General features: G+C 31.9%; 1 protein-coding gene across 2 annotated transcripts; it reads left to right on the top strand.

Moving 5' to 3' along the window:
* Positions 1-2655: 2655 nt before the first annotated feature.
* Positions 2656-8232, top strand: LOC118029258 (uncharacterized). 2 transcript variants are annotated; one of them, XM_035033103.2, is made up of 3 exons: positions 2656-2948; positions 3274-3348; positions 6819-8232. In XM_035033103.2, exon 3 carries the CDS (start codon positions 6831-6833, stop codon positions 7911-7913), a length of 1083 nt encoding a protein of 360 aa, XP_034888994.1. In that variant the 5' UTR covers positions 2656-2948; positions 3274-3348; positions 6819-6830; the 3' UTR covers positions 7914-8232. The 2 variants fall into 2 exon arrangements, with proteins under 2 accessions (XP_034888994.1, XP_034889011.1); XM_035033120.2 differs by lacking the exon at positions 3274-3348.
* The last annotated feature ends 6653 nt before the right edge of the window (positions 8233-14885 follow it).

The following is a 14885-nucleotide window of genomic DNA, read 5'->3' as shown; positions in this document are numbered from 1 at the left end:
TATTTTCCTTATTTAATTTTAGTTTTTGCTATTATTTATTATAATGCTTTTTTAATATATATATATATATATATATATTTTTTTTTTTTTAAATGATATTTTTTCCTAGTTTATTTTATATATTTAATATTATCAGTGCTTTCTAGTTTTTTTTTTCAATAAAAGGTTGTAATAATCTTTTAGTAAGTGGAGATATAAATAAATAAAAATTAAATATTTTAGTTATGCTTTTGTTCTTCAAGATGTTAATATATAATAAACTTTTTTTATCAATAGCTTTAATCTATATCGTAACCTCTATAATTTTTTTTATATCAAATTGATCATTATATCCATTATGCTTTGTCAAATTTAAGATAATTATATTGAACCACGAGCAATATAGCCTCTTTTCATGATAAATTCGACATAATTTACTTACAATTTAGTACGTGTATGACCTAGAGTTAAAGCTATTGGTGTAATTAACAAAAAATTAAAAGGATTTAGTGTTTTATTATGACATTTGAGTAGATTCATTGTGGATTCAAATAGTATAATTATTATTTTGCCATTCATTTTTCCTAGCAATTGCTTTGGTATTGAGGGTATAAATATATTTTTCATGGGATTTAAATGCCATTTGAGAATTGATCGGGGGGTAAAATTGTTGTTTTGTATATTTTATGTACAATAAAAATACTATATTACCTCAGGGCCTCAAAAAAATTAGCTTTTAATTCAGGGCGTTTACATCTTAACATGTATATTTGTACAATGAAATAACATTTGTGTCATTTAGGTATGAGAAATATTGACCTTTAAGTAAAGGGTTGTTATATCTGTGCACATTTTATGTACAATAATTTTTTGCTTTTGCCATTTGACTTCAATAAAATTAAAGGTTGTTCGAGGGTATTTTTGTATTTGCATCATGGTTTTTTCATAATATTTGTATACCTTTATGGTCGTTTTAGTAATTTGCATTATTATAATATTAATAAATTGAAAAAGTTGGCCTACGCGTGTGCACGTAAGTGCATTGTCGCTCCCCACTCTATTTGGGTGGCGCGTGGGGGCACATACAATGGTAAACAAGGCTGGCCGCCTACTCACCCAATGCAGAAGGTGGCAGCGCAATTTTTAGGGTGGCACGCTGTGTTATTTGAGCGGCAGTTCGGTGACATTTGGTCTTTTTCCTCCTCCCTTTATTTTCTCTCTCCCAGGCATCAGTATACGTGCAAAGCTTTGAAAAAATTATTTGTGTCCTCTGGTTTATATTTGTTTTGGGTTTGACCCTCATTCTTTTTATTTTTATTTTTGTTAGATTTAATGTTTATTTAAGTTTGTTTTGTTTTTAATTTATTTCCCTAATTAATAAATCTAATTATATTTTTTCATTCAATCCAGTTTTCATTCTTTTGATTGTTATTTTTTTTATCAGTTTCATTATTATTTTTTATTATTATATCATTGGGAGTTATTATGATGGAATAATTTTCATTATTATCATTTTCATAATCTTGCATGGAATAATTTGCACTTGAGCTTTATTATTTTTTCGGTTTTCTTTCTATTTGGTTATTATGGTGGCGGGTTAGTAAAGTTAACTCGGGTTAGTTCGGGAATTTTTTTAAAGTTTTTTTTTTTGTTGAACTTTGTTTTGTTTGCTTGGTGCTTATTTTGATTTTTTTTATTCCCATCTCATATTGTGGGTTGTGGGTTTATCAAGTTAAGCCGAGTTGACTCGGTTTAATTATTCAACACTATATTTTTAGATTTGTTTTTCATCTATAACATTAGATTATTAGATCATGAACTTTATGATTTCTTTTTAATTTTCTTTATGTACGTTGTTTCGGTCTTATATTACGAGTTGTGTTTTGGTTAATTTAACCCGAATTATTTCGAGTTATCATTGTTTGAATATTATTTTTTGCTTTGAGAAAAATTTGGGCAGCCCACAGCATAATAAGGGTCACCTGTCTAATTGTAACCAAAACCATAAATATAACAAAAAAAAAAAATATTGCATGTGAAATGAGAAATATATTTATAAATTAATAATATAGATAATTACAAAAACTTCTACAGTTTGATACAATTTTACTTTCTCTTTATACTTTTATAAATTATATTTTTCATAATGTAATTTATATGTTCAATAACAATTTAAGTCCTTAATAATGTATTTTATTTGAATTTTTCATTTGATATAGGATGTAAAATATAATTTATAAAAGTACAAAGAAAAAATAATATTTAAATAGCTTACATATCATATTTGTGCACAAAAAAAATAGCATACAGGTACAAATATATTATGCAAAACTAGACATATATATATATATATATATATATATATATATAGAAAAAAAATAGTTTTAATTATTTAGTTAACAATTTTGTGCTGTAAATGAAGTGGTTGACACGTGCTGAGTGAAGACGAGGTCGTTTAGAATAACCAAAATCCTTTTTTTTTAAGCTCAAAACACAATCAGGCCAACTAGATTGAATTGACGAAATTCAAACGAATAAAAGGGTAAATGTGATGAAAAATGTCTCATCGAGGGTGATTTGTCAATAACAAAAAAATAGAAGGACTAAATTAAGAAATCCAAACCATCCACTCACCTCTCCCCAAACTCCTCTAGCCTGCCAAAAGGAATAAAGAGAAAACAGGCAACAGAGAGGAGGGAGAGAGGGGGGAGAGAGAAAAAAATTAAAAATAAATAAATAGCGTAGAAACGACTCAACGAATCCCATCCCACAGCATCCCTATTTTCTCTCTTCCTTTTTTTATGCCCCAATAATTTTATTATTTCCTCAAAAAAGAAAAAAAAATGTTCTCTCTCTCCCGCCTATAACCAGCAACCTCTCTCTCTTACCAGTCTCGATCTCATCGCCTTAGCTTTCGATTCGATTTTGTATAGTAACAACAACAAACTTTCCTTCCTTTTTATTTCAAGGTACGCACGTCTCTCCCTCTCTCTTTAATTAATTTTTTTTTTGTAATTTTTATGGATTTTTTCTTATATCGGAGTGTCTGTATTTTTTTAATATTATTTTTGGATGAAATCTGGATCTTAGATGGATGGATGGATAGATAATTGGAGAGAAGAGCATGTGGCTGCAATCGTAGCTTCATTTTTTTAAAATGAAAAATTAGGTGTCAGTTTCGTACAAAAGTATGCTTGGGCTTTGCTTTAATTTAATAATTAAAATAAGGGAATCTCTGACTTTTTATTTTTATTTTTTTTTTATATATAAATTTTTGTATCTGGAACGAATCAGATGATGCCCATTGCTGCACCCTTCAACTAACTTGCTCGTCTTTTGATCTAGATTTGCACTATTTACGAACCTAAGGTTGGTTTATTTTTCTCTGTTCATTTCTGCCTAATTCTTCCATTTTGTAGATGGTTTTATTTTTTATTTTTTAATCTTGTTTTTGATGCATTTGTGCCTACTTTCATTTCGTAGATGGGTTTCGTTTTTAATCTTGTTTTTGGTGCATTTGTGCATTATACATTCTCATTTCAGAAATGGGTTTTTTTTTTTTTTTTTTTTTTTTTTTTTTATCTTGTTTTTGCTACACCTGTGCGTAATTCTTTCATTTCGTAGATGGGTTTTGTTACCTGTACGTAATTCTTTCATTTTGTAGATCGGTTTCGTTTTTAATCTTGTTTTTTGGTGCATTTGTGCATAATACTTTCTCATTTCGAAGATGGGTTTTGTATTTTATCTTGTTTTAGCTCTATTTCCTTGGTTTTCTTGTTGAATCCAGGGTGTGAAATTTGGTCTTTGGTTGGTGATGTTTGGATTTGATATTTTATATTTGACTTTGATTTTCTACTTCCTCTTGAATGAAGTAAATTTAACATGATCAGGCCAAAAATAATCTTCTGTCTTGATTCCTTAAAATTTATTGGGGTTTAACTTTCTATTTATCAAAACTTTAATGCTGGTCTCATTGTGTAATTTGTGTTTCCTACAATGTATAATGTGCATCTACTCAATTGGACCTTTTTTTTCAAATATATGATTTTGGGGTTTTTTTTCAAATATATGATTTTGGAGTTGGTGTAGATGCACTAGGTTTATTTTGTTTTAATTGCTGGTTGTTTCGGTTAATTTATGAGGGATGAATGCTACTTAAAACCATTGATCGAATTGAGATTGATGAGGTCATCAGCATCACAAGTTAATCTTTAGATAACCATCCAACTTTGGCCTTCAATGAGAGTAGTTTTGGCTGTAATACATATTTCAGTTATATGTGTTTTTTGGTATTACAATAATGAGAAGGAAAGCCCATAAATATTATTTTGCCGCATAGTGATTTGATGTTTACTGGGCAGTTATCCACGGCTATTTTTTATGTGGCAGTGGAACTGGTCACATGGAAAAAATGCAACTTAAAATTTCTTGAATGCAACTTAAAATTTCTTGCATGAGTTTATTACGTGATTCTTATCTGTTATCCTTACTTTCCAAGAGGAATGTCTAATACAAGTAGTAGGCTTCAAATCTATCAATTATTTTGTCTGTGATGGAGGAGTCAAGTGTGTGTCCCTAGCTAGCATGTTGATCAATTTCAAGCTAATTCCATGTTGTGCTATTTCAGGCTAATTAACAGTTTTGAATGGAGTGGTTTTCTTGACACTTCAAGGCTGATTATTAAGTGGCATGATTAATGGAACATTGTATAAAGAGAGCTTGGAGTAGTTTCTGCCTGTTGAAATGGAGTGGAAATAATTAGTTTTTCCTTGTTCTTATGTGATGAATATGAGCAAATCATATAAATAAAGATTCGAAAATAGAGTTATAAGAGAGAGACTGACAAATCAGTAGAGCGGTCCTTGTTATTACAACGAAGAAGAATCAGTGAGTAGAAGTAACATATAATTTTACTTCTGAGCTCAAATTTGCTTTCTTGTTCCAAACATTGATGTCGTGTTTACTTTCAGAAAACAAATTTCCAATTTTCATCCTTTTTTTTTCTCTAAAGAAATTTTTTCCTTAAGGAAATGTGTTTGCTAACTCTTGTAATATAGAAAATAAAGGCCTTGTTTGGATTGCTTTTAAGATAATGCATTTTAGAGAGATTATGTAACAGGTGAACCAAAAAGGGTCAATATTTTCGGAGATGGAGAATTTGGGAAACAATTTTGAGCAGTTGGAGATAGAAAACATGCTATCCCAAGAAAACAGTAATTAGCAAACACTTTTTTATAGCTTTCTGTTTTCTAGAAAACTGGGAAATTCTGTAAAAGTAAATAACCAGATCTGGCTTACACCTTGTGTTCAAGTTCTCTTTTTAAGTCATGCGGCATTCTGACCAGGTTTTTTAAACAGCTCTTGCTCGACCTATTTCCAGCTTCTATCTGGAATACAGTTTGTCTAATCTGTGACCACCAAATCCTGAACTTTGTAACAGTTATATGACATGCATACGCAGTAGTCCTTAGATTATTGATTAGTGTATCCTTATCAGCTGGAAGTTTTCTTGCTGTCTTGGGGACTTTAACTTTGAAATAGGCAGTATCGATTTATTGTTTTCTCTGAGCATTATATTTTTGTTGTTTACTTGTACATGGTTGTATAGATGAAAAGTGATTCTGAAAGAGAGGGAAAGAAACTCTAAAATTCTTTCATGTGTTCTCATTATGGTGGGGCATGGTTTTGGGCGGGGTGGGAACAGGGAGGGAGGGTTGCCATTGCACTGTTGGGATTTGAGAGTTCTTGTGATTAGCAAGAATCTGTTATATACTTGTGGAAATTGCTGGGTATAGGAAGATTTTTTTAATATTCTTATTGCATAATGATCATAATGATTGAACCCTTTGATATTTCTTGGCAAAAATAATAGATTAAATGGAACTCGAAACTGCAATCAAATCTGAAGAGGGCTCCTTTTCAAGCATGTCGGCATAGCTTCGTGTTTTATATTATTCCATCCAGTACCTTTGTGTTTTGAATTGAACCCTTATTTATGATAATAACATGCTCCTAATTTATTTGTGGGTCCCAAAGGTTCGTTGGAAAATTTGAATTTTTATTGTTGAATGTAGCAACAAGGTATTTTCCAGCTGATGCGGCTGAGATTGAGCAGCAGCAGATTTAGCTTTGTTATGTGTTTATTGATATATTATTTCAGTTACCGCGACAATACTTTGAGATCATTATGATCTCCATGAAACGATGGATAGATTGTCAATTTTTGTTATTTTGTTGTCCTATCTTTCTAAGTACACAAGACCGTTTTAGTGTTTAAACATGAAGTGATTTTTATCTATATCCGATACATCATGCTCTTCCTTGATCCTAGGATATTAGTGACATAAAGCCTTAAGGTTCCATAAAGATTCTCTGAAGGAAAAAATAAATCTCAGATGGACACATTTGTGTCAAGCATAGTTTCTTGTCTGAGAAAATGATTGACTTACAAACAAGTGTGGTCGTATTATTAGATAATTTTGTATGATTTGACAGCTTCAGGGACCAATGGGGCCATGTGAGTTTTCACTGCACTGTAAAGTAGAAACATGATATTTAAGATGTGGGAAGTGTTGCAAAGACTGCTGTATCATTTTTTTTTTAAAGTTTCTGCCCTGTAATAAAAAAATAATATTAGTTGTTTGGGTGGTTACATAATTATGCCAAGTAATTTTAACGACGGAGGCTATTCAGCTTTGAGTCGTGCATTTGTAATTGTATGAGGAATGAGAAGGTCCATAGTAGTTTTCCCTAGTCACACTAGTGATGAATTTGTTGTTATTTGTGATTAACTATTGTATATCTGGAATTAACTCGAATTCTACTTTATGGGTTTTCAGGTTTAGTTGGAAATGGCGAAAGGTAGCAGGGCGAAGCGTAGGTTTGGTTCTCGACAATATAGGCAGGCACCTTACTTGTCACCAGCTTATAATCAGGATATTTCCTCAGACTCGTGCCCAAAGAACTGCTCCAAAATTCCGGATAAGAAAGACTGGGTAGATGTAACTTGTTCTGTTTGCATGGAGTGCCCACACAATGCTGTTCTTCTGCTCTGTTCCTCCCATGATAAAGGTTGCCGTCCCTACATGTGTGGAACCAGCTTCCGCTATTCCAACTGCCTTGACCAGTACAAGAACGCATACACTAAAATTATCTCATCCACTGGTACTGCTGAGAATCCAATCTTGGTCTCCGATTCCAGCCAGCCTGCTGAGAAGTGTGAAGCCGCAGAGCTTGCTTGCCCACTCTGTAGGGGCCAGGTGAAAGGGTGGACTGTGGTAGAACCTGCAAGAGAGTATCTAAATGCCAAAAAGAGAAGCTGCATGCAGGATGACTGCTCATTCATTGGAACTTACAAGGAGTTAAGGAAGCACGTGAAGACAAATCACCCCACTGCACGACCACGTGCAGTTGATCCCATTCTTGAACAGAAATGGCGAAGGCTTGAGCGGGAGCGTGAACATGACGATGTAATCAGCACAATTCGGTCGACAATGCCTGGCGCAATGGTTTTTGGAGATTATGTAATAGAAGGAAGTCATTATGGTTTTGATACAGATGAAGATGGGGGTTTCGATGCAGATGCCACAGAGAGGAATGAAGGTTTTGAGGTGGGCTTTGATCGGAATCTGGTGAATGTCTTCCTGCTGTTGCATGCGTTTGGGCCAACAGGGGATGATCACAGCAGACGGCTGAGGCATCCTGAGAGGACAGACCGTCAAATGACTGATGAGAGTTCTGTCAGTTTTCATCACACTTCTCCTGTTGAAGGGCTGGGTTTGTCCGACGAAGATGATGGCAATAACATCAATGATGACAATGGTGATGATAGTGGCATGTCACTCGTTAGCCGCCTTCGTCGACATGGCAGAATGCTTTTGGGGCGTTCAGGTAGGAGACGTAGGCGTAGAGAAGGCATTGGAGGTCAGAGATGATTTAAAATGGGTCTGGAGGAAAACACTTCATAGGTACATAGTTTTAGGGGGGGGGATTTGAGAGGATAAAAGGAACATAAAAGAATTTGACTAAACATTGCATGCTTTTCTCATTTTCAGCTCCTGGTTTGAGTAGATTGGCTGGGAAATACTGGTAGTGGAAAGAATGTCCTTTTCTTTCCATATGTGTAATCTTTTAGATGCAATTTCTTAATTACCTTCAGTCCGCCTGCCCGGTAGACTGTGAATATTCTTCTGTGGAACTACATGTACTGTCTTCTGTTCTATAATAACCTATGTCAGCATGTATTGTCTTTAATCTGCTCAATGGAATCGTGTTCTATTCTGTTCATGCTCATCTTTAGGATTCGATGAGAATATTATTGATGCAGGAAATTTGAAAGGGATGATGCCTGTTGAGCAGTGCTGTGATATGATGGTTATTTGATGCTGTTAAGCATAGTTGGTGGCCTGAACGTTGCTATTGACAGAAACGGATTACTGAATGGTCTGAACCTTTGATTTAGTCTTGGTTAAGTTTCTCATTCCGGCTGGTATGTTCCAAGCATCTCGGAGCTGTTCCTCGTACAACTAGGATTTTTTTGGTAGTTTTTGGTCCTCGTACTCTTAAGATAAATTCAAATTTGTTCCTCAATCGAAAAAGTCTTTACAATTAAGTCTTTGGAGCTCAAGCATTTATTATCATAATTACAAAATCTAAGTGAGTTGACAAGTGAGGGATACATTAGGTGGGTTTAAATGGATTTAGTTTTGCCAATCCGAGTATTGTAGATAATCTAATTTGACAAGCACAAAATACAGATTTAATCAAGTCATTATACAATTATTTTATTTTATTTTATTTTCATATTTTTTATTTTAGGAAATAGAAAGGATTAAAAAAATAAGTAGATATGATAGAGAATTTACTATTTTTGTAAAACAAAATACTATAAAATTAAGCATGGTTGGCAATGCTTAATTGATTATTTAATTGTTTTTTATATTACAAAAAATAATTAATCTATTTTGATAAGCTACAAATAGTAAGTTATACTTTTTTCAGTATTGTGTCTCAAGGGTGTCAGTCCAAATTGAGTGCAAGGATCTAAATATTTAAACTAGAATAAAGGATGCAAGTGAAAAGTAAAACAAATCAAGGGTGAAGAGAAAATACAAAAACATTTAGAAAAAAATAGTGATAGTCTTTATATATATATATATATATATATATATATATTTTTTTTTTAATTTTAGGTGAATTTAATATATTTTTTGGTAGCATGCTTCATATTTCACTTCAAGAAAAGCAACAAATCAAATTCTTGTTATACACTTAAATAGAGAAACAATAATTTGAAAGCTTAGGAGTCATTGTAAGCATTTTCTAACTTTAAATTCAGGGAACGCTTTAAATTTATTTGGATTGTAAGCTACTGTATCTATGTCTCGATAGGTATTGTGTTCCTGGGTAATTTTTTTTTTAAATATTTTTATATTATTTTAATGTGTTAATATTAAAAATAATATTTTTAAAATATAAAAAAATTATTTTTTCATGAACATCTTCATGGAACAAATCTTTCCGTGAACTAAAAATAAGAGGAAACCAGCTAATAAGAGTACAACATGGCATTTAGCTGTTATTAATTTCGTGATTTCACTTCATTGAAACATAAATATGGAAAACAAGAAAAATAGAAGGAACTTAAACTCTAAGGTAAATTACAATAACTCCCTCAAATATCATGAAATTACAGAAATCATCAAAAATTTAAAAATTTGACAAAAACCTCCTAAATGATGTCTGTAAATATCATAATTTACTCTAAATCAGTAAATCCTATGAAAAACACGGTACCATATGAGACAGAGTTTCATGAACCTTTCGTCTGTTGAAAGATCAAACATCCCAACAAAAACATCAACTCTGAAGATGAGTTGTTCAGAATTACTAATGTTCTAAAGCAAGCAAAGAACAATTGAAGACAATTTTATGTTCAGGCCATGGTATTATTTTCTTGCTTATTTACATAGAAAACAGACACTATGAAAATGTTCCAAGCTGAATTGGAGGTTGGATTGTTGCCATTGCAATATTCAAATTATTCTCAAAGAACACAATGCCAATAACAACGTCAAGGAATTTAGATCTCTTGTTGTCAGCTCGCCATGATTCTGATTGTTTCTCCTGAAAATAGATATGCTCCCTTTACTTTTTTGATGCCTGATTAACATTTCCCTCTAAGCTCAAGACCATCTCTTCCCCAGATCCCCTCCCACACCCACTAGTAAACACACTGGTATTTTCCTTTCATCATCTTTGTCTTGGAACTTGCCCGAAGAAGATGAATCAATAAGTCTTATTCTAGTTTGTCAATAAGGACACAATAGAGTTTTTCAAGGTTTAAATTGAATTTATTGAAGGTTTAATTGCCAAAAAATTGATTTTTGAAGTCAATTTAGACTTTAATTGGAGAAATTAAAGTCCTAGGGTTGAATTGCAATATTTAAGAGTTAATTTGGTCAAATCAGGGACATAATTGCATAAATATTAAAGTTTTAAGGCCAATTAAAGACCTAATTACAAATTTTTAAAACCAAGGACCAACTGAAAAAGGCATGTGAATGCAAGGTTGAAATTGATCAAATTAAAGGTTAAATTAAAAAAAATTAAAAGTTTGTTGATCAATTGAGGGTCAAAATGCACAAATCAGAAACCAAAGTACAAGATGAAAAAGGCGCTGAACTTTGGGGCTAATAATTGAATTTGACACAGGGGTGAAATTGCATGCAATTAAAAGTTGGGATAAAATCACGGGTACAATTAAAAGAAATTGGAAAAACATAGACTAAATTGAAGTTTGTCAAAAAAAATTAAAAACCTTAGCTTTTAGGGTTTAACCTCGATGATGCGTCACTTAAATTTAATGAAGGGATTAATGACGCGTCGTTCAACTATTGTTCACCTTTTTTCTTCTACATTTTTGGCTTGATCAAGTAGGCATTCTCAAACGCATGAATGTGGCGTCTTCGACCACCTCAAGAATTGTAATTACCACCATTCAACTGAGAAACACTCTCTCTACAAAGATTAACTACTTTCATCAATCATTTACATCCAATTTTCTTCAATGAACTCAACAACAACTTGTTCCTGATTAACCATAACTGTATTGGCAGATTCTAGGTTCACCATCTATAAGAGAATGAATGTGAAACTACAAACCTCCAAATCAATCAAGGTTAAATTCAAACAAAAGGTGTGCTCCCCCTGCCAACTTCAGGTGGTCTTCAACAATTATGAGTCAGAGTTGCTTCAACAAAACCTCGAAAGTGGGCAACCCACTCATCAATAATTGTGATATCTATTTCTTAAAACCACTAATTTTTTTTGCGTGTTCACACTTCAAGCTTTCCTAGTGGGTTCTTATCAAAGGTTAACTGCATTTCTCTCAATATCAAATGACTAGAAACAAGCTCATTGGTCTTCAAGTTTGAGAAAACCACCAAAATCTCTAAAACCAAGATAACTACAAAACCACCATTGTAAAACCAACATAGTTATAGAGCTCACATATGTAAAACGTACCAAAAACTCTCTCATCGTGATCAAAGGGCCAAGCTTTGATGAATAAAGATTAATCTTTGATTAAATCTATAAAAATCCTAGCTTGAAACCCTATAAATACCCCTTGAAAAATTAGGGCAGGAAAAAAAAAAGTAAGGAGAGAGAAAGAGTACATAATAATATTGAAAAAGAAACCCAAAGTGTGAATGTTCAATAGCCTAACTCTAAATTTTCTTAACTTTAAGAGAAAGTAGCAATCTTGAAAAAAAAAGAAGAAGAAGGTATAAACTATTGTTAGAGCTTGCAACTTTAATTCATTTATTTCTAGTCATATTGACTTTAGATTTTTATTTTTTTCACTAAAGACCCTAATTGGATTAATAAGGCCTTTAAATTTTTTCACTCTTTTAGTTTGGCCCCTGGTCTTATAATTCATGCAAATTTAGCCAATTTCAATATTTTTCTTTAATTTTCCTTTCGAGCAAACCTTTAATTGTTCCTCATAATTATCCCCACCTAAATTGTACTATTTTGACAAAGTTTTTTCTTTTTTCTTTTAAATTTTTTTTTTCTAATTTTATTCCAAATCATATTTTTCATTCTTTTCATTTTTTTTGTATTTTGGTTATTTTTAATAGCTATCTTTTTCTTCTTCAAAAACCTATAAAAATTTCATCTTTAAATTTTTTTGGTGTATTGTTTTTTAATTTTTAAAGAGGGCAAATATTTGTTTATGACATACTTAAATAGAGAAATTGTAATTTGAAACAACAAAAAAAAGAAAAGAGAGATCCACATACTCTTTTTCTTTATGCCAAATATACAAATAATGGAACCAAGATAAACAAGAATCAAAATTTTAGTATCATTTATCATTAAAAGTGATGGAGGTTTTTGAAGAAAATGCAAGATAGTATGAAACATAACAATAAATGAATCAAGATAGTATTTTTTTTGCGTATCATTGAAACAAAATCAGTCCTAATTAACGTTAATGTGAAAACATGAGGTAAAAAAAGTGATATTAACTTGGTAACAAAATTGTAGAATCAAAAGGAAACTTACCTGTGAGAATTCACTTTCTTGTCCTTAGATCAATTACTTCAATGTCACTTCAATTAGTAGAACCAAAGTGATATTTCACAGTGCAATCGTCTCTATAGATCTTGTCAAAATAATGTAAAGAGTCCAAGATAAGAGAAAAGAAAGAGAGAAATTTTGTTCTTTTAACCAAATGAAAAACTTAACTTCTCATATGGGTTATGTCTTTATTTATATAAGTAGAGGAGACGATTACTTCCTTTAGTAACTCTTCTAAATACTTGGTTCAAGCCTATTCTTCATGGGCGGACCAAGCCTAACCCAATAACTAACATCTCCCACTCGTCCATGAAAGACTGGTTCTTTCTAATATATTATATTTCAAACTTGTATAAGAATTTTATACTTGACGAACGGACCATGTAACCTGAAGCATACTTGTCTAGCTATACCCTTTTCATTAACCTAACCATGTCAAAAGGTATTCACGTCCTCGATCAGTTTTTAAAGCTTTGATCTTGGTGCTTTGTTTATTCTCCATTAAATTGGTATATCGAATGAAGCAATCCAATGCTTCAGACTTATGTGAGATCAAATAAACATGACCAAACTGTGTAAAATCATCTATAAATAAGATAAAATAATTTCCTCCATGTCTTGCCCTCATATTCATTGGGCCACTAATGTTTGAATGAATAAGCTGTAATAGACTACTAGCTCTTTTAGCTTTGCCAAATAGTTATTTAGTTGTTTTTTTAGCAAGGCAATGCTCACAAACAAGCAATTTCTCTTTGGTAAGTGATCCTAAAAGACTAACTTTTTCCAATCTATATAATCGGTCTTACTCAATGTGTCCTAATCTAGCATTCCAAGTTATGATATTACTATCATTAGTAATGCTGGAATTTTGAACAACATAAATTGAAGCATCATAATTAACAAATACATTAACAATGTCTAACACCATAAAACCATTTAATACAAAATCAGAACCATAAAAAATATTATCCAGATATATTTTTACACAACAATCAACAAACGCAATATTAAAGTCCAATTGGAGTAAAGCAAGCAAATAGTTTACCACACAAATATTCCATCAAACTTCTAGAGTGCAGATTACATCATGAAGATAATGTATTTAAAGCGTGCTCGACATGAAAAGCAACATCATCAAATATCTTGATGTTGTCATTGTGGGTAAGGTTAACACGTATGTGTTCCTAATTGCTTGGCAAAAAACGGATAACTGCTTGGAATTGTTGTTCATTAGTCATCTCATGCCTAGCACCCTTTAATTCACTAATCACGTTAGCCATGACTGTAAGATGCTGCCTCATCGTCTAATTTTGGCGCTTTTAGTAACCATCAAATTTAAGGATTAACTGAAGAAGTCTAGTAGTGAAGGTTTCTCTATATTGAATCTTTGATGTGTCCCAAACAAATTGGGTTAAACGATGCCTTTCAAAACACAACATTATATCATTTTTCATGTTGCTCAACATCAGAATGCGAGTTGCATGATTCTTATGTTTATAGGTTTGATATGCTTCCATATCAAGCATGTGTTAAGCAATGTTTCCTTGCTCATGTTCAACCATTGGTTGCGTGATTGTCTCCAGCCTTTCTTGCTCTTTTAGGAGATACTCAATCTTATGATCTACTAATGTTCCCTCTAAAGCAGCATTTCATCAGTAAGATTGTTGAAATCTAAGGATTCTAGCCTATATTCCAATGATAGTCGTACCAACATCCATTCCTCAAGTAGAGAATTGAGAACGATTAACGTTTGATGTTCCATGTAGAATTTATAAACACCACTTATAGCTAGTCTACTCATCCAATTATACATATAATCAATATGCTCTTGAATTTTATGAACATGATTAATGGCATAAACATATAAATATTGTAATCAATATTTAATTAAGTCATGTATCATTTTTTATTTTTTTTTGTTAAAAGTTAAATTATCACAATAATTAAGCAATTTATATTAACAATGAATAAATTGACATTACATTTAAGCAATATATATTAACAATGAATCAATATTAATTGCCCTTTTTTTATTATTCCATTTCAACTGCCAAATGGCAGTTACTTTACACATCTCTCAAATTACGACGTGTTCATACAATTTTTTTTTCCAACTGCCAAATGGCATTTACAAATTTGCCAAACCAGATGCGTCGTCATGTTTTTTCTTTCTTGTTCTTCTTCTCAACTGCTAAATGACAGTTTCTATTTATAATTGACTACTGTTATGTAGTCAATTGGAAATGCAATTAAATGGAAACAACAGTTTTCATTTATAATTTACTACTGCCATGGCGTCCCATTACAACTCACACGTTATT

Source organism: Populus alba, chromosome 3 (genome assembly GCF_005239225.2).
Source record: "Populus alba chromosome 3, ASM523922v2, whole genome shotgun sequence".
NCBI classification, from domain to species: Eukaryota; Viridiplantae; Streptophyta; class Magnoliopsida; order Malpighiales; family Salicaceae; genus Populus; species Populus alba.
This window is presented reverse-complemented; position numbering and strand designations above follow the sequence as displayed.